Raw genomic sequence first — 21,306 nt, 5'->3', positions numbered from 1 at the left:
ATAGCTAAAGCAATATCATACAACAGAGACAAAGTCAGAGCGTCACATTACCAGATTTCAGGATATACTACAAGAAAGTTATAATAAAAACAGACTGATAGTGGTATAAAAAGATGGATAAACGAATGGGACAAAATAGAAATGCCAGAAATCTATCCAAGCATCTACAACCAACTTATATTTGACCAAAGAGATAAAACTGATCCCTGGATCAAGGACAGTCTATTCAACAAATGGTGCTGTGAAAACTGCATTTCCACATGGAGGAGTATGAAGAAGGTCTTCTATCTTACACCTTACACAAAAATCCATTCAAAATGTATTAAAGACTTAAATCTATGAACTGATACCATAAAATTAAAAGAACACTGGGGAAACCCTGAAAGATATTGGCACAGGCAAAGAGTTCTCAGAAAAGACCCCGGAGGCACAGGCAATTGGAGCCAAAATTAACAAATGGGATTACATCAGATTGAGAAGCTTCTGCACTGCAAAAGAAACAGGAAAGTGAAAAGGGAATTGACAGAATGGGAGAGAATATTTGCAAACCATGTAACTGATAAAAGATTAATAACCAGAATATATAAAGAAATCAAGATACTCCACAACAACAAAATACACAACCCAGTTAAGAAATGGGAAAAGGACCTAAACAAATTTTTCAAAAGAGGAACTCCTAATGGCCAACAGACATATGACAAAATGTGTATAAACAAGAGTGTCAATTTGTTAAGTCAACAACAGGAGTCACTGTGCACTTACTCCTCATGTAGGACCTTTGTCCTTAGTGTGCTGTACATTGAGATTTAATGCTATAACTAGTGCTCAAACAGTATTTTTCACTTTATGTTTCTGTGTGGGAGCAAACTGTTGAAATCCTTACTTAATGTATGCTAAACTGATCTTCTGTATATAAAGAGAATCGAAAATGAATCTTGATGTGAATGGAAGGGGGGAGGGAGAGGGAAAGGGGAGGGTTGCGGGTGGGAGGGACGTTATGCGGGGGAAGCCATTGTAATCCATAAGCTGTACTTTGAAAATTTATATTCATTAAATAAAAGTTAAAAAAAAGTTAAAATTGAAGGGAAAACAAATCTTAAAGGAAATAAAATTGCTTAAGAAATTGAAAAAAAAGAAAAGAAAAAATGTGTAGGATCACTAACCATCAGGAAATGCAAATCAAAACCACAGTGAGGTTTCACTCACCCCAGTTAGAATGGCTTTTATACAGAAATCAACAAACAACAAATGCTGTGAGGATGTCGGGGGGAAAAAAGATATCCTAATCCACTGTTGGCGGGAATGCAAACTGGTGAAACCACTATGGAATACAGTTTGGAGATACCTCAGAAATCTGAACATAGTCCTACCATACAACCCAGCCACCACTCTTGGGTATTTACCCAAGTGAAATGAAATCAACAAATAAAAGAGTTAACTGTACCCCCATGTTTACTGCAGCTCATTTCACAATAGGTAAGACATGGAATCAACCTAAATACCTATCAGCAGAAGACTGTTTAAATAAATTGTGGGATATGTACTCTATGGAATACTACACAGCATTAAAAAAGATGAAATCTGGTCCTTGCAACAAAATGGATGAATCTGGAAAACATACTTAGTGAAATAAGTCAGTCATACAGGGACAAATACCGTATGTTCTCCCTGATCTGTGAGAACTAATAAAGCACCTAAAGAAAATCTGTAGAAGTGAAATTGACATTTTGAGAAGTGTCTATTTGTTGAACTCTTTACTTAACACAATTATATGTATACAAAGTCAATTGAAAATAGATCTCAGGGCTGGCGCCGCAGCTCAATAGGCTAATCCTCCACCTAGTGGCGCTGGAACACCAGTTTCTAGTCCCGGTTGGGGCACCGGGTTCTTTCCTTGTTGCCCCTCTTCCAGGCCAGCTCTCTGCTGTGGCCCAGGAAGGTAGTGGAGGATGGCCCAAAGTGCTTGGGCCCTGCACCCCATGGGAGACCAGGAGAAGCACCTGGCTCCTGCCTTCAGATCAGCGCAGTGCGCCAGCTGCAGCGCACCAGCTGTGGCGGCCATTGGAGGGTGAACCAACGGCAAAAGGAAGACCTTTCTCTCTGTCTCTCTCTCTCTCACTGTCCACTCTGCCTGTCAAAAAAAAAAAAAAATAGATCTCAGTAAAAAATAAGAGTGGGAATAAGAGAGGGAGGAGGAAGTTTGTAACCATAAAGCTGTACTGTTCTGCATTCCTTCCTACGAATTACTTCTATGGGTACAGTGTAAAAACTTACCATTGGACCCCAAATCCCATTAAGCTGGCTGGTAAAAATGGCATGTTCAGTGTTAAAGTGACCATATTAAGTGTTAAAGTGATCATGTAGATGGGATTAATTGTTAAAGGCATCGTATAAATAAAATCAAGTGTCTGGTAAGAGAATTAAAAAGGATCATTCTCTCCCTTTTTTATTCTATCAGTTGGTTTTAGCAAACACTATTCTGTTTGTGTGATCCCTTTGACTCTTAGACCTATCAGTATGATCAATTGTGAACTGAAATTGATCACTTGGACTAGTGAGATGGCATTGGTACATGCAACCTTGATGGGATTGAATTAGAATCCCCTGGCACATTTCTAACTCCACCATTTGGGGCAAATCCAGTTGAGTATGTCCCAAATTGTACATCTCCTTCCTCTCTTACTCCCACTCTTATATTTAACAGGGGTCACTTTTCAGTTAAATTTAAACACCTAAGAATAATTGTGTGTTAATTACAGAGTTCAACCAGTAGTATTGGAACAAAAAAAAATGCTAAAAGGGATAAAGTGTTAAATTTTATATCAACAGTCAGGACAAGGGCTGATCAAGTCACTGTTTCTCATAGTGTCCATTTTACTTCAACAGGTTTCCTTTTTGGTGCTTGGTTAATTGTCACCGATCAGGGAGAAGATATGATATTTGTCCCTTTGGGACTGGCTTAATTCACTCAGCATGATGTTTTCCAGATTCCTCCATTTTGTTGCAAATGACCGGATTTCATTGTTTTTGACTGCTGTATAGTATTCTATAGAGTACATGTCCCATAATTTCTTTATTCAGTCTACTGTTGATGGGCATTTGGGTTGGTTCCAGGTCTTAGCTATTGTAAATTGAGCTGCAATAAACATTAATGTACAGACAGCTTTTTTGTTTGCCAATCTAATTTCCTTTGGGTAAATTCCAAGGAGTGGTATGGCTGGGTTGTATGGTAGGGTTATATTCAGGTTTCTGAGGAATCTCCAGACTGACTTCCATAGTGGCTTGACCAGTTTGCATTCCCACCAACAGTGGGTTAGTGTCCCTTTTCCCCCACATCCTCGCCAGCATCTATTGTTGGTAGATTTCTGCATGTGAGCCATTCTAACCGGGGTGAGGTGAAACCTCATTGTGGTTTTGATTTGCATTTCCCTGATTGCTAGTGATCTTGAACATTTTTTCATGTGTCTGTTGGCCCTTTGGATTTCCTCTTTTGAAAAATGTCTATTGAGGTCCTTGGCCCATCTCTTAAGTGGGTTGTTTGTTTTGATGTTGTGGAGTTTCTTGATTTCTTTGTAGATTCTGGTTATCAACCCTTTATCTGTTGCATAGTTTGCAAATATTTTTTCCCATTCTGTCGGTTGCCTCTTCAGTTTCCTGACTGTTTCTTTTGAAACTCATAGAATGGCAGATGTCCTTAACAGCACTCTGGCCTCAGAATCAGCCCTTAAGGCATTCAGATATGGCTGAAGAGCCCATGAGAGTATTTTAGGCATGGAAAGCCAAGACACTCTGGCCAAAAAAAAAAAAAAAAAAAAAACAAAAACCCTAAATGAAAGATCTCTGCGAGTCAGATCCCAGTGGAAAGAATGGGACCATCAAAGAAGGAGGTACCTTTCTCTGAAGGGAGGAGAGAACTTCTACTTTGGCTATGACCCTGTCTGAATAAATTGAAGTCGGCGAATTCAAGAGGCTTCCATAGCCTTGGCAACTCATGACTAGAGCCTAGGGAGATTACTGACGCCATAAACAAGAGTGTCAAATTGTTAAGTCAACAACAGGAGTCACTGTGTACTTCTCATGAGGGATCTGTCCTTAATTGTTGTCCAATGTGAAGTAATGCTATAACTAGTACTGAAACAGTATTTTACACTTTGTGTTTCTATGTGGGTGCAAACTGATGAAATCTTTACTTAATATATACTAAATCAATCTTCTGTATATAAAAATAATTGAAAATGAATCTTGATGTGAATGGAAGGGGAGAGGGATTGGGAGATGGGAGGGGTGCGAGTGGGAGGAAAGTTATGGGGGGCATGCCGTTATAATCCATAAACTGTACTTTGGAAATTTATATTTACTAAATAAAAGTTAAAAAAGATATTGTGTATTAAAACAAAGGAAGTATCATAATTTCTGTGTACCAAAATAAGACTCAGGTTATTGTCAAACTCTTAAGGTACCATTCTATCTTCCAAGTCCTTTAAACTTTTACCATTGGAATTGTGGGTCAAGGAGTTCACAGAGCAGAGGTTTGACTGAAATCCATAATGCATGATAAACCTTTCCCTAGGATACCAGCCTGTAGCTAAATTTCATGAATTTTAATGGAGAAGGAAGAATCTTAGGCAGCATCACCACTTAGATATTCACAGTCACAAGAACAAGGAAAATGTGACTTGCTGACTCTTAGCAATCTACAGAAGCTTCTTGAGTAGATCAGACCTGGGATCCCCTGTGGAGGGACTTGACTGTGCAGTTACGGGTGCTTGGACATGGCTGAATCTCAGCAGTAAAGAGACTGAGGGAAAGCTGAATATCTCTATGCATGTTTTAAGAGTTAACAAAAATAGGATAAATAGAATAAGATCAGAAGATGATGACACAAGATCAGAATTGCAAGACAGGATCCAAGCAAAAAAAAAAAATTAAAAAGGAGAGAATGTTCCAACATGGGTCACAGTCCACACAGCAGACTCAAAGAATGACAAATGGCCCTAAACAGCACTCTGACCTCATAATTAGCCCTTAAAGGCATCCTGGTCTGGCTGAAAAGCCCATGAGAGCTTTTCAGGCATGAAAAGCCAAGATGCTGTGGCAAAAAAATGTCCTACATGAAGGATTTCTATGAAAGAGACCCCACTGGATGGAAGAGGCCATCCAAAAAGGGTGTACTTATCTCCTAAGAGAAGAGAGAACTTCCACTTTGCTTATGGCCTTGTCTAAATACTGACAGAGATTGTGGATTCAAAAGGCTTCCATAGACTTGGCAGCTCATGTCAAGAGCCTCAGGTGATCATTGACGTCATACATAAATGTGTTGTTAAATTAATAACAGGAGTCACTGTGCGCTTAATTCCCATGCAGGACCTCTGTCTTCAATAAGTTGTATTATGAGAATTAACTGTAAAACTTGTTCTCAAACACTTTTGTGTGTGTGTGTGTGTGTGCGTGTGCAAACTGTTGAAATCTTTAGTTAGTATAGAATTGGTCTTCTGTGTATGAAGTTAATTGAAAATGAATCTTAATGGAATCTAGGACTGGGAATGGGAGAGGGAGGAGGAGGTGGGATGGCAGGAGGGGTTGGAGGGCATGTATGCCACGAAGAATCACTATTTTCCTAAAGCTGCACTTATGAAATTTGTACTCATTAAATAAAAGGTTTCTTTGCGGGGAAAAAAAAAAATAGAAACCAAAGAACATCAGGCTGGGTAAGAGAAAGGAAGATTAAGTTAAATGTGGAATAAGCACTTCATAATAAGGGATGTGAAGCTAAAAATACCAGGTTTATGACAGGTTCAGTGAGCCACGGCAAAGAAGAGAGGCAGACAGAGGTGAGGCTGAGATCCCCAACCAAGCCCATATGTTGGGAATGATACAAACACAGTACTTTTGATAAGCCTAGGTGTACCTGACCCAATATTTGATCAGATCTGAGCCCAGACATGGACAGCTCACACTCTGATCTTTTCCACTGAGAATAATTTGGATGAGTTAAGACATAGCTCTCTGTCCAGAGCAGTTATGCCAAATCAACTTTATATGATGGATACTCAAGACATTTTCAAGGTGCCACAGGGCTCTGCAGCCCAGGGGAAGACCTCTCCTACCTCTTAGTTGAATCTGCTTGATATGCTTTCTCATGACAGTTTAAGTGTTGTCATGGTCTGTGGGCCCAAATGGTAATTGGCAATACACATATTTTTTTTCCATGTTGACTAAAAAGTTGCCTTATGGACAGTAAATATGGCCTGTGTTATCCCTCACTCTCTGTTGAATACCCTTTACTTATACACTGTATCTGCATTTCACTTTCAGTAATCACGGGTAGTTATCTCAAACATAAAAGTAAAAATGAATGATATTTTGCTGACAGCATGCATATCTCCTAGTTCTATGGAAAGTGATCTTTTCATATATCTTTAAAACTTTTTAAAAAATTACATTATGAAAATGATCACATTGGCTCAGCAATTGATTTATTTATTTGATATCAATATTTATTGAACTTCTATTCTGGCTGAGGCACTATGCTTGAAGTACTTGGCTTTCAAAGATAAACAAGACACCAGGAACTATGCAGACTTCAGTGGAGAAGGTGATGAATTAATGGAAACAATGATGTGTTACAGGCATGGGAAGCCATAACACGGTGGCAAAAAAATGATCTAAATGAAAGATCCTGGTGAACAAGACCCCAGCAGAAGGAACAGGCCATCAAGGAGGAAGGCGCCTTTCTCTGAAGGGAGGAAGGAACCCCCACTGTGATATGGCCTTGACTAAACAAGTTCAGAGTTGGTGAACTCAAGGGGCTTCCATAGCCTTGACAGCTCATAGCAAGAGTCTCGGGTGATTGCTGATGTCACAAATAAGAGTGCCAATTGTTAAATCAACAACGGGAGTCACTGAGTACAGGCTCCCCACGTGGGATCTCTGTCCTTAATGTGCTTTACTATGAAACTTAAAAACAACACTCCTAGTCGAACAATACCGTATACCTTGTGCGGTTGTGTGAGTGCAGCCTGTTGAAATCCTTGCTTAGTGTATACTAAGTTGATCTTCTGTATATGAAGGTAATTGAAAATGAAACTCGATGAAGGGCGGGATGGGAGAGGGAGTGGGAGAGGGGAGGGCCGCGGGACGGAGGGAGGTTGGGGGGGAGCCACAACAATACAAAAGTTGCACTTTGTAAATTCACATTTATTAAATAAAAAAATAAATAAATAAAAAAGAAAACAATGATGTGTTAGTAGCAAAAGAGAAGGAAAGAAGAACTTGCTATAGAGTTCAGAATGGGAAAGAGCTTATGAGTTGGTAGGATAAGCCATAGCTGGTAATAGAGGAATTCTTGCAAAAGTTGACCTAAAAAATTCAGTATTCTTCTCACACTCATTAGAATGGCTACTATAAAAAAGAACATAATATAATATTGGTTGATGAAATTATGGATTAATTAGAACCCTGCGACTTGTTGAGAGGAATGTAACCACTGTGGAAAACAATATGGTGATTTCTCAAAAAATTAAAAATGAAATTACCATATGATGCTGTAGTTCTGCTTCTAAGTGTATATCTAAAATAATTAAAAAGTTGGGTCTTAAAGAAATATTTGTATGCCCATGTTCATAGCAGTATTATTTACAACAGTTAAAAGATGGGAGTGTCTCAAATGTCTGTTGATGGATGACTGGGTAAACAAAACGGGGTATATACACAGGAAGGTATAAAATACAGTTTTTAAGAAATTATAATACATTCTGACACATGCTGTGACCTTAAGGATGGACCTTAAGGACATTATACTATGTGAAATATGCCAGATGCATAATGATAAATATTGTATGATTCTCTAATTTAGCTATTAAAGAATAATTTATAGAGACATACAGTAGAATGGTGGTTGCTAGAAGCTGATGGGAGGAAAAAAAGCAGTTACTATTGAATGGGAAGAAAGCATCAGTTTTGTGAGATGGAGAAATTTTGAAGATTTGTTGTACAGCAGTGTAAATATACCTAACACTTATGAATTGTGCACTTGCAAATGGTTAAAATGGTAAATTTTATTTTCTGCATATTCTTGCCGCAATTACAAAGTACCTTGCTTCTTATGCAGGGATGGGTGGAAGGATATTTGATACCTTGAAACTTTTGCCTATGCATATACTATTCACTGGCTTCAGTCATTTATTCCTTCACTCACTCAATCATTCATTCAATAAACATGTATTAAATGCTGCTATGTGAGGGGCACTAAGAAAGTTACTGGGGCTGCAACAGTTTTAAGGTTTATAAGGCACTGAATCTGTCAGCCCCCCTACTTGTCATTCCCAAAGGCACTATGCTTCTATCATTAAAAATTCCCAGTGTTACCTATTGGCTTGAGTCATGCATAAGATACTAGTAAATAAAGAATAAAAAGATTTGAGGCTGATGGTAGGGGGAGTTCAGCAGCATAATGGTGAAAAAGAATGAGATAAATAACACAACATGGACTAGGATTGACAACTGTAAGCCAGTGCTCTCTAACGATCATTAAAAAATAAAAAGTCCTATTTGAGGCAGCCAACCTCAGAGCAAACTAGACATACTCAACCCATGGAACTGATATTTTGGGAATATTATGGTAAATTGTCGCTCCCCCTCTTCATGGAGGAACGACACTAAACCCTGCCTAGGCTTCATATCCGAGTCACGGCACCATTATGTCGCTCCCCCTCTTCACAGAGGAACGACACAGGACCCTGCGTTGTTCTTTCGTCTGCTCGGCCCTCCCCGGGTTTGCTGCTGGTTCTTCCCAGGTTGGCTACCATCCCTTCCACCTCCGTGAAAGGGCGGTTCCCTCTGCCACTTTCCCCACTCCCGCGGGGGAGCGGCACACCACTGGCCGGCTCTCTTGGGGGCTGCTCAGGTGTTCCTTCAGATAGATGTTCCCGGTGCATGTTGTCTCTCTCCTCCTTTATAGTCCTCTTCCACCAATCCCAACTCTGCTACCCACACGCCGAGTATGCTGCTCTCCTCCAATCAGGAGCAGGTCCTGCTGTTTATTGGTTGAACTGGAGGCAGCTGTGTAGAAGCTGTTTCCTCCTCTCCCAGCACCATATTGTGGGAGAGCAGATGCATAGAATAAGTCTTAATTCCAGTAACAGTCTAGTCCGAGTTGCTCCCCACAGTTCCCCCTTTCTTTTTATTTTTGGCGTTGATACGTGCCTGTCTTCGGTGCCCCGTGGCACACACTCTGCTCTGCTTGCTGGAGTTACCCACAGGTGCTTACAAGCCCTACCAATCAGGCAAACCGAATCCGGGTCCTCTCTTTGCCATGTTTTGAGGAGGTTTTTAGGCGCTGATGTGTGCCTGTGTTCGGTGCCCTGAAGCGCATGCTCTGCTCTGCTAGAACTGCCTGCAGGTGCTTACAAGCCCTACCAATCAGGCAAACCGAATCCGAGCCTTCTCATTGCCGTATTGTGGGGAGACTTATTGGTGTTGATAAGGTGCCTGTCTTCGGTGACCTGCGGCGTATAAGCTGCTAGCCGCCCGCAGGTGCTCACCACCTCGGTAATCAGGCAGACCGAATCCAAGCTCTCTCATTGCCAGGTTGTGGGGAGGCCTTATTTTTCTCTATTTCTCTATCTCCAGGCATTCCTATTTCTCCTATTTTACTTCTATCTGCCAGCATTCCTATTTCTCTCATTTTACTTCTAAACTTCTGTTTCTCTTATCCCCGTGGCTTCCCGGCGCCTGCCCCGAGGCTGCTTCTCTGCGCCTTGCCCCGTGGTGGCTTCCCGGCTCTGCGCGGCTTCCTGGCTTCGAGCGCTCCGCGGTCTCCGCACCCTTTGCGCCCACACCACGGCCTTCGCGTCAGCCCCGCATTCTCTCTACTCGCACCTCTTGCGCTCTCCCGGTTCGTGCCCCGCGCACTCTCTCTGCGCGCGGCGGCTTCTGCGAGTCACACAGCCTAGCTCACGTTTCCGCCACCGGTATTCAGTCTAAGTTCCCCGGGCTAACCTGGCGAATTCAACCTAGCTCACGTCTCCGCTTCGGTTTGGCTTCCCGTCTTTTGCTCCCCAGGCTAATCTGATGGATTCCAACCTAGCTGATGCGTCTCTGCCTCTGGCTTTAGCTTTTCGCCTTTTGCTCCCCGGGCTGACTTGATGAATCCCAAGCTAGCTTACGTCTCCGCCTCAGCCTGCCCCCACGGCTTCATCCTCCCTAACATATTTTTCTCTACCCAGTATGTTTCCTAACTTTTCTTCCAACAACATTCCCCTCTCATTTCTCCTGGCTTCTCCCCACAGTCCGTATCCGGGTCTGTTTGTTCTAGCTTTCACTTTCGCTTTTAATCTCCTAGCTTCCCTGCCATAGTCCGCATCCGAGTCTATGTTTCCTCCAGCCTTTACCTTCGCCCTCAATCCTAACTTCTTCCGGCACTTTTTCCATCCAGCTTTTCCCTAGGCTCTTTGCTAGTCTCTCTCTCCGGTATTTTCCCACTTCTTCCCGCTTCTTCCCTCCTAGGTTTCCTATCCGAGTCACGGCACCATTATGTCGCTCCCCCTCTTTATGGAGGAACGACACTAAACCCTGCCTAGGCTTCATATCCGAGTCATGGCACCATTATGTCGCTCCCCCTCTTCACGGAGGAATGACACAGGAAGGCTTGTGGAAGGGTGGTTCCCCCTGCCACTTTCCCCACTTCCGCGGGGGAGCGGCACACCGCCGGCTGGCTCGTTCGGGGGCTGCTCAGGTGTTCCTTCAGATAGATGTTCCCGGTGCATGTTGTCTCTCTCCTCCTTTATAGTCCTCTTCCACCAATCCCAACTCTGCTACCCACACGCCGAGTATGCTGCTCTCCTCCAATCAGGAGCAGGTCCTGCTGTTTATTGGTTGAACTGGAGGCAGCTGTTTAGAAGCTGTTTCCTCCTCTCCCAGCGCCATATTGTGGGAGAGCAGATGCATAGAATAAGTCTTAATTCCAGTAACAGTCTAGTCCCAGTTGCTCCCCACAGTAAATGTAGTTTTAGAACTTCCATCACGAAGTTTTACACCATATTGATGAGTGATAAAGAGGAAGAGACAGTTGTAAAATCTGAGCAAAAAAGAAATATGTCTTGTGAAGATACAGACCAGTGACGGTTAGTATGTCCTGGTTATCTGGGTGGGGAATGGAGACAGGAGCCTGAGTTTCTTTAATCAAGAGCCCTTGCAAGATGTATCTTTAATTTACCTTATCTCATCTTAAGCTTAAAAGAATGTTATAGGAACTGCCACTCCAGCTAGTCTCCTTTTTTTTTTTTTTTAGATTTATTTATTTATTTGAAAGTCAGAACCACACGGAGAAAAGGAGAGACAGAGAGAGAGAGAGAGAGGGAGGTCGGTCGGTCAGTCGGTCTGTCCTTCCGTCTGTTGGTCGGTCTTCCATCCATTGGTTCGCTCCCCAACTGACCACAATGGCTAGAGCTGCGGTGATCTGAAGCCAGGAGCCGGGAGCTTCCTCCGAGTCTCCCACACAGGTCCAGGGGCCCAAGGCCTTGGGCCATCTTCTAATGCTTTTGGAAGTGGAGTAGCCGGGGCTTGAACTGGTACCCATATGGGATGCCAGCACTGCAGGCGGCGGCTTTACCCACTATGTCACAGCGCTGGCCCCTCCATCTAGTCTTCTAGTATCTATATCTCTTTCCTGTACACCTTCAAGTGCTCTTCCATTGGGCTAAAAATATTGGGTGCCAGCTACACACCAGGCATTGTGCTGTCTCTGGCCATGTACTTCTAATTCCCTCATGCCACTTTTATTTACATATGCCTAGCAAATCATGGGTGAATATATTGTATGCCCCATATTGGTCAGATGAGATGTACAGACTTACCTCATCTAATTCTTTCCTAGCTTCTTTCTCCCAATCTGCTTAAAGGAGTCTTCATTAAGGCTGTTTCTTGCATCTGTGTCTGTAATCTCAACTGCTGTCATTTCCCTCATGCTTTTATCCTTTTATCATGTTCTCTGGATCTTCATCCTTTCTCCCTCTGCTGGTCCATTCTTTGAGTCTCTTCTCAAGTCTCATTCTAAAAATCCCTTTGTCTTATATTCTTTAGCTACCACCCCATTTCTTTCTCTTCTGGTTCTCTTCTAAATTCTCACAGGAATGGCTTTTACTCATTTTTATTTCCTCACATGCATCCACTCTTCCAGCTGATGGAACTTCCATGTTTAGCTGGAACTTCCATGTTTAGCTTACGAGTTCTTGTTTTATTGGACTTCTCTGTCCCAATTAGTAGTACTGAGCTTTTTATTTTCCCATTTTCTTGCTTCTTCTAGAAATTTCCTATTGTTCACTCTTAGTTTTTTTTTTTTTTTTTTTTTTACACATCCTTCTTCCATGGAATCTTTAAAGGGTTGGGGTCACCTGTGTTTCTCTGTTCTTGTTCTGCATGCTGCATGTTGTTAAAGAGGAGTTTTGGGTACTGAATAGTATCCTCAAATGATAGAGCCATATTATAAAAACTGATATTCAAGGTTACTTGGTAATAATGGCATAAAATTTTGAATTATTTTTTTCCAACATGTGTTCTGTATTGTTCACCAGTTCTTCTGAGCCCCAAAAGCTCCAGCTGTTTTATGCCTTGCTTTTGTTTCCTGAAGACACTTAGTGTGATGGAGAATTGGAATTAATATTGGTCTCTGATGGTTCTACATTGATTGTGAATCCCTGAGCAAATGAAGACTATTAGAAACCAGCTAATTTTACTTTGTTGTTTTCTTGGTAATATATTCTGGGGTAGGCAGTCTATTTTTTTTAGCAAGTCTGCAATGAACAATTTCCCTTCAAGGTTAATATAATAGTCAAACACCTTTTGCTGCAACAGAAGGCAAGTGGTAATGAAAGATTAGCTTACATTATGATTCATTATATCAAAATGTCAGAATAAAGTGGATCTGCTGCATCTCCCAAACCTCTTATTCTTTAGAGGAGAGTGAATGTTTTGCTTTTCTAATGTTAATGGATTCACTGTGGTCTTTTTCTCCCCATTTTTCTTCCCCAGGCCAAGTTCAGATAACCGACGCCAAGGTGGCCGGGAGAGATTGGCCAGCACTGGTGACAAAGGAGGCATGGCCGTGGAATCTGCCAAGGAGACGCGCTACTGTGCAGTGTGCAATGATTATGCCTCAGGCTACCATTACGGAGTCTGGTCCTGTGAGGGTTGTAAGGCCTTCTTCAAGAGAAGTATTCAAGGTAATAGTGTGTTTAAAACCACTTACTCCATTTTTAACCCTATGAGCAGATGGGGCGGAGGAAGGAAGACATGATCAGCCATTTGAAAAACACACCTGCTACCTGATAGTTTCTCTAGTATCTTTGATGGAAACATGGAGAAGTGACAGGATTTCAGGAGGAGTCGATGGATGCCAAGGCAGCTGAGGCTCAGTAATTCTGTTTCCTCCACTTGGCAAGGTCTAAACAATATTGAACAAATCCTATCTGAGAAGGATTTCAATAGCTGGTTGTCTGAGGAATACAGAAATGCTGTTTCTTTCATAATCGGGAGATGGCAGAGGGGGACGTTTGTGTTTTTTAGGTATCCAGGCTTCTATGTGTGATATTAATTGTCCTACATTGTTATCTCTCTATGTTGGACTTTTCTACATAAATATTCTGTTCTGATCTTTGGTCCATACTGATTCAGCTTGTTCTTTTCTTCCCTCTTCCATCCCTTTCTTGTCTAAATGGAAGATGTGAGCTCTTGCTAACGTGAGCATACTCAATGTCTGGTGACTTGTGATAGGGGACAGACCATCTTAAGGATCCAACTGTAACATCTAATTTTTCTACCCAGTTTAAACTTATACTGTCTGTAGTTCACCAATTGCAGTTTTTTTAATATACTGCTAGTTGCATTTCATTTCTACTCCAGAAGTGCCTGTATTATTGTATTATATAGGGGCACTTGAAAAAGTTCATGGAAAAATGGAATTGAAAGATAAATTTATTTTGTTGCAAAATTTTTTTGAAATCCAGGCATAGTTTTTTCAGTTTTTCCATGAACTTTTGGAGGACCCCTTGTGTATGATAGCCTGGGAAAACATCATTTTTACTACCTAAAATATGTATGCTGTACAATCTTTGTCTACCAGGAACAGAGTCTGAGAGTGATGTAGGTTTCCTGAGTTCACTTTTGATCATTATAGTGGGTCACTTTCCTCTCTTTTATTGCTTTACTTAAGCTTAAGTGAAGCTTAGTGTAATAAATACAAGAATATTTCAGATGGAGTTTTTATGATTTCCTCTTCAGAAATCCAGAGTTAAGTAAATTGTTGACAACCAGATTTGATTAATTAATAGAGACTGACTGAAAAAGTGATTTTTATGGACTTTGTGCTGTATTCCTGCCGTAATAGAAGATGAAAGCTGGGGGATGGTATACTCTGTTTAGTTTTTTCTTCCATTGACAGTGAGATTTCTTTTCTTTTTTTTTTTAAAGCTGTTTATCTCTTAATAGAGTAGCATGTGGGGTCAATGTGGTCCATTTTAAAAGCATTTTCCTTGACACTTATTGCTTTCAACATCTTTTACAACTCTTCAGTGAGACTTGGACTTTTTTGTTGATATTTTTATAAAAATTAATATTCCCTGATAGAAAAATATGTGTATGTGTGTGCTCATGTGTTTATGTACATACCAACTCTTTAATTATACCAGCTGATAAATTTAATTCACAAATTTAATACTTACATTTTGGTTTACTTTAATTAAGCCCTTAAAGGTCTTTTGGCAACCATCTTAACTTGTGGTTTTACAGTTTATTTGGCTTTCTGTAATCTAAAATGCTGTTATTTTTACCATACATTTAATCTGGTTGTGAAAAAGTATCTGACAGTGATATAGTTGGTGGACAGATTTCACAACACATTTTGATATATCGTTTATCTGAGATTGAATTCCCTCATCGGAAAGAATGATTTAGAGCAGGGGTCAGTAATAGTTTTCCGCAAAGGGTCAGGCATTAACTAATTTAAGCTGTACAGGGCATACTCCACTCTGGCATTGTGGCCTGAAAGGAGCCATAGATGATATGTAAATAGATGGGAGTGGCTGCGCCATTAAGCTTTTTTTTTTTTTTTTTCAAAAAAATAGATAACAGAACTAGCCTGTGGGCTATAAATTTGCTGACCTCTAATTTAATGTTTGATTGATTTCGTGTATATAAATACCATTATTTATGGAAGGGGAATAGATGGCTTTAAATCTGAAGTTCCGATTATTCACATTTTATTGAGAATTTAACCTTGTGCCTGTCTAGATGTTGTCAGGGAAACTGAAAGATGTGTAAACATGCAACCCATAATCCCACATTTGGAATTCATCTGAGGAGGCAGGCTCATGACACAACTAGAAAATAGATGAGTATAGAGGGAGTGCTAACTGTATGACAAAGGTAAGGAACACAATAGATGAAGATAAGAAAAGAAATTTTTGTTAATTGTAATTGGGAAGTTACTGCTATGAAAAGTAGAAATGTCTCTCCCTCAAGAAAAAAAATAATGATATCCTCACAAATTATTTTCATTACATTTTTTCAGCATTTAGGAGGATATTATATAAATTACCATCACATTTAGTGTCATTTCTAAGCCAAAGACAAAACAGAAAACACATACATATGCAAGATATACTTAAGAAAAGTCAGTGCTGAAAATGTGAGTTGTAAAAATGTGTATTTATTAGTATAGAATTTGTCAAAATCAAATATTTTTGAAAATTTAAGCATTTAGTTTTTGGTATTTAAGTAATACAAATACAATATTTTTTATTTTTATTTTGGGTTGCATGTTTTTATGGGGCACAAGGTCATGTTTCAACACATGCATACATCATGTACTGATTAAATCAGGTGATGAGAATTTCCATCTCCTTATCATTCCTTAATGTGTGGAGACCTCAAGAACGTCTCTTCTAGTTCTTTGTAAGACATGTAATGGGTATGCTATTATGAACTGCAGTGACTCCATATTGCTGTGGAACACTAGAACTTATTCCTTCTGTCTGTGTTTTGGTTCCTGATATCCAACTTCTGTTTATACCCCCATCTCTCTCGTTTTCCTAGCCTCTAACAATCACTATTTTTTTTTAATTTTTTTAATTTATTTTTTTTGATAGGCAGAGTGGACAGTGAGAGAGAAAAACAGAGAGAAAGGTTTTCCTTTAGCCGTTGGTTCACCCTCCAATGGCCGCCGCGGCCAGCGCGCTGCGGCCAGTGCACCGCGCTGATCTGATGGCAGGAGCCAGGTACTTATCCTGGTCTCCCATGGGGTGCAGGGCCCAAGCACTTGTGCCACCATCCACTGCACTCCCTGGCCACAGCAGAGAGCTGGCCTGGAAGAGGGGCAACCGGGACAGAATCCGGTGTGCCGGCGCCGCAAGGCAGAGGATTAGCCTAGTGAGCTGTGGCGCCGGCCAATCACTATTCTATGGTAAGTTTTTACCTTCTTTAATATGAGAGGTAGCATTAGGTATTTTTCTTTCTGTGTCTGACTTATTTCATTTAACAAAATGCCCTCCAATTTCATCTATTTTCCTGCAAACAGGATTTCATTCTTTTCTATAGCTGAATAATATTACATTGTGTATATATGAATATACCACATTTTCTCAACCCATTGATCAATCATTAGACATCTTGATTGAGTTTGTATCTTGGCTATTTTGAACAGTGTTACAATAAACATGGCAGTGCATTGATGTGCTGATTTCAAAAAATCTATTTCCTATCTTGTATATGTAGTGTAACCAGTTGGAGTTCACTGAAATTTTACCATAAAAATACAATTTCCTGATTTTAGGAACTTCCTAAATATCATGTAGTGAAGTCACTTATACAATGCTTCTTAAATGGGATGAACATTCAATCTAAAGTTGTATAAGGAGCCTAGAAACATAGTGGAGTTGTTAACTTTTAAAGATAATGAGGGACTTAAAGTTATTAAGTTCATTAATTAATTCATTTACTCATTGAATACCTCTGCTAAGTGAATCACTGTGCAAGGCCCTTCAGATACAATAATACAACAGACCATTCCTACCCTCATTGAGCTTCTGTAGAAATGGAGATGGGCAAATAAACTTGCAAATGAATCACAATGTGATAAGGATGAAGATGGAGGTGAATTTGGTATCTCTGGAGTCCAAACTTTACTCAGTCCTACTATGGGGGAAAATCAGGCTCTCAGGGAAGGTCTCTTGACTAAAATTCTGTCTGGTGGATGATTAACGTTCATTTATATCAATGAGCAAAGAATTAAAGAGCAGGAGGAAAGATAGGATGTTGGAAGTTCTATGAACTAGAATTAACAAAATTAATTGGCTACCAATTAGACAAAGATGTTCCTGGACCATACATTTAATCTTGCATTGTGTCAAAACAAAGTAGTTGATTTCATTTTAGTGGCATTTCCACGTGTTTGATATATTTGTGCATATACATGGGAATACCAGGGCAAACTTAAGGATTTCTAGTCCTGTGTAGTCAGTCATCAGAGTCTCGATAACTTGGAACTAAGAAGTTGCACTGAATATCTTCGGCTCTTTATAAATCCTAATGCCTCTCAAACACATTTAAGGACAGAAAATGACCTGACACACAGATGGAAAGTTCTGAGATGCTACAGCTCTCTCTGTTTTTCTTGTTACTTATGAAAAGAGCTAGGAATAAGTATAAATCTCAGATTATTCTAGTGTTCTAAGTGCTTTGGCTGAAGAGTTAAAGTGTTTGGCTTGAAAGCATACAAATTTTCACCTGCTACTTAGTGTACAACCTTGATTACTCAAGAAATAAAGTAGTGGCTTGCAGTTGAATATATATATATATTATGTATTATATATATATTAAAAGCAAAGTCAATGTTACTATTTAAGTCAGAAAGATGAAATTTGGTTCTATGAATTTATTAATCATTTTGAACATAGAATTCGTGTTTCTTAAAATGTGTTTTGGAGAGAGATTCTGGGATGAATTATACAAGCAGATCCTGGTTATGGGTTCAGCAGCCCAGGTAGTACCTTTGCATATTATTTCAAGGAAAAAGAAACTCCATTGAGCTCACTTCTTATCTTTAATTACTATTTCAAGAGATCCTAAGGCATACTAGGATGCTCAAGCCTACCTACCAACCAGTAGCTATGCCACCACTTGATATTCTCTCTGTAAGGTGCATATAGAAGTTGCTCAACATTAGATTAGGCATCTAATAACATCCAGGCAGCTGTTAGCTTACAGATTTTCTAAGACCAGGAGGATATGGTTTCATGGTGGAGTCTGATGATGGTTCCATGCAGTGATACCCCTAGGTTCAAAAAGGGTAACTGGGAGCCTGATTCACAGAACTTAAAAAGCTCCAGGGTGAGACAGTCCAGCACCCTGGATAGCTCCTGTAACAGCTGCTCAGGTTAAGTACAGACTTAATTTTCCAGAAAATCCTTTTGCCCATTGAACTGGCTCTACCTGATTTGGAGAGCTCTGTGTAAAGAGAACTTAGTTCTTTCAATCTTGGCAACTCACCCTTGTTCATTTGTTAGTAAAGTTAGTTAATGTGTTCATATTTAGTTTCATATTGGTATTCAATCACCTTTCTGGCTTGATGTATCTATCCTATCTGCAAAACATGAGAGAATGTTGTAGAAGTGGAAGCTTCTCTCTCATCACATGACCGTTTTTATTTTTGTGCCTTTCAGGGGTCCTAAAACTATTTGCATACAAAAATCCTAAATCTTTGGTCTCCATATTGGCACATGGCACGGTCTCCGTGCAACAACAGGAGGAAAGATCTTTTAAATGTCTCAGATCATATTCTTTGTAAGCTTAGAACTCTCAGTATACGTAGAGTAGTATTTCTTTTCTATGGCTTAAAACTTAAAGCATTCTACATATTGCTACTCCTGCTTACTTATCCCCCTTTCACTGCAATAAAGATACACTGATCTTTATATTTCTCTAAGGAACTTTTATAGTCCTTCATTAAAACCTACACATGCATGATTCTCCATTTTCTTTTGCTTGGAGTCCCCAGATTTTCATGTGGCTGGCTTTGGTCCTGATGGAAGATCTCTCTATCTCTCTGTTTCTCCCTCTCTCTTTGTAACTCTGCCTCTTAAATAAATAAGTCTTAAAAAACAGTGTCCTCTTATTTCATCCATGTTATTGCATAGAATTTTATCCTTTTATGACTGTATAGTATTCTAGCATTTATATTGTATGTATAGCATATATATTTATATCAATATATAACATTGTTAAAAATCATTTATCAGTTGATGTGCATGAAAGTGGATTCCATTTCTTGGCTTTTGTGAAATATTCCATTTCTTGGCTTTTGATAAATGTTGAAGTGACAATGTTTCTTTGACAGACTTATTTATTTATTTAAAGATTTATTTGTAAGAATTGGGAGGGAGAGATACAGAAATTGAGAGAGAGAGAGAGAGAGAGAGATATCGATCTATCATCCATTGCTTCACTCTCCAAATGGCTTCAGTGGCTGGAGTTGAGCTGGTCTGAAGCCAGAAGCTAGAATCCAGGAGCATCTTGTGGGTCTCCCATATGGGTGAAGGAGTCTAAGTACTTGGGCCAGCTGCTGCTGTTCTCCAAAACCATTATCAGGGAACTGGTTGGGAAATGGAACAGCTGGGACATGAACTGGTGCCCATATGGGAAGCTGTCACTGGGGGCAGCAGCTTTACCTGCTACACCACAGTGCCAGCCCCAACTGACTGATTTAATATCCTTGGATATATACCTGTTACTGGGATTGTTGGACCATTATGTACTTTTAATTATTTGAAGAATCTCCATACTGTTTTTCACCATGGCTACATTAATTTACATTACGTTTACATTAATTTACTCACCAAAGGTGATTAAGTGTTTCCTTTTCATCACATCTTTTGTCTTTTTTTTTGATTTTTTTTTAAATTTTATTTAATGAATATAAATTTCCAAAGTACGATTTATGGATTACAATGGCTTCCCCCACATACCGTCCCTCCCACCCACTACCCTCCCCTTTCCCACTCCCTCTCCCCTTCCATTCACATCAAGATTCATTTTCGATTCTCTTTATATACAGAAGATCAGCTTAGTATACATTAAGTAAGGATTTCAACAGTTTGCTCTCACACAGAAACATAAAGTGAAAAATAATAGATGATTTTTTTTAAATGATGATGAAATCAGATCAGACCTATTGTCATGTTTAATCCCAGTGAGAGTCAAGTTGGGAGTTGATAATTTCTTTTTTCTTTTTCTTTTTCTTTCTTTCTTTTTTTTTTTTTTTTTTACAGAGGATCAGTTTAGTATACATTAAGTAAAGATTTCAACAGTTTGCACCCCCGTAGAAACACAAAGTGAAATATATTGTTTGAGTACTCGTTATAGCATTAAATCTCAATACACAGCACATTAAGGACAGAGATCCTACATGAGGAGTAAGTGCACAATGACTCCTGTTGTTGACTTTACCAATTGACACTCCTGTCTATGGCATCAGTAGTCTCCCTATGCTCCAGTCATGAGTTTCCAAGGCTATGGAAGCCCTATGAGTTCTCCGACTCTTATCTTGTTTAGACAAGGTCATAGTCAAAGTGGAGGTTCTCTCCTCCCTTCAGAGAAAGAAAGGTACCTCCTTCTTTGAAGACCTGTTCTTTCCACTGGGATCTCACTCGCAGAGATCTTTTGCCAGAGTGTCTTGGCTTTCCATGCCTGAAATACTCTCATGGGCTTTTCAGCCAGATCTGAATGCCTTTAGGGCTGATTCTGAGGCCAGAGTGCTATTTAGGACATCTGCCATTCTATGAGTCTGCTGAGTATCTCACTTGCCATGTTGGATCACTCTCCCCTTTATTTATTCCATCGGTTAGTGTTAGCAGGTACTAGACTTGTTTATGTGCTCCCTTTGACTCTTAGTCCTTTCATTATGATCAATTGTGAACTGAAATTGATCACTTGGAATAGTGAGATGGCATTGGTACATGCCACCTTGATGGGATTGAATTGGAATCCCCTGGTATGTTTCTAAGAGTTAGAAACATCTTTTGTCTTTTTGTTAGTAGCAAGTCTAACTGGAGTGAGGTAATATCTCATTGTGGTGTTGATTTGTATTTCCCTGATGATTAGTGCTACTTAGCATTTTTTCAAGTATCTGTTGGTTATTTATATGTCTTCTGTTGAGAAATGTCTAAGTTATTGCCCATTTTCCATAGGGTTGTTTCCATTTTTTTTGCTATTGAGTTGTGTTCCTTACATATTCTGGATATTAACCATTTGTCAGAT

The 21,306-nt window shown here is 39.9% G+C and overlaps 1 protein-coding gene across 15 annotated transcripts in view; it reads left to right on the top strand.

Moving 5' to 3' along the window:
- ESR1 (estrogen receptor 1) overlaps positions 1 to 21,306 on the top strand; it is a 478,649-nt gene that overhangs the window by 183,861 nt on the left and 273,482 nt on the right. For 8 of the 15 annotated variants that reach the window (XM_089332575.1, XM_070073398.2, XM_008263698.5 and 5 more), the window contains exon 3: positions 13,030 to 13,226. In XM_089332575.1, coding sequence (XP_089188701.1) covers positions 13,030 to 13,226 — 197 coding nt within the window. The remainder of the gene's footprint in view (positions 1 to 13,029; positions 13,227 to 21,306) is intronic. The other 7 variants (XM_070073399.2, XM_070073401.2, XM_070073402.2 and 4 more) reach the window with 1 other exon arrangement.

The sequence above is a fragment of the Oryctolagus cuniculus genome, chromosome 5, assembly GCF_051225735.1.
Source record: "Oryctolagus cuniculus isolate XC-2025 breed Fujian yellow rabbit chromosome 5, ASM5122573v1, whole genome shotgun sequence".
In the NCBI taxonomy this organism is placed as follows: Eukaryota; Metazoa; Chordata; class Mammalia; order Lagomorpha; family Leporidae; genus Oryctolagus; species Oryctolagus cuniculus.
Note: the sequence above shows the minus strand (reverse complement) of the source record. Positions and strands in the feature narration are given on the sequence as shown.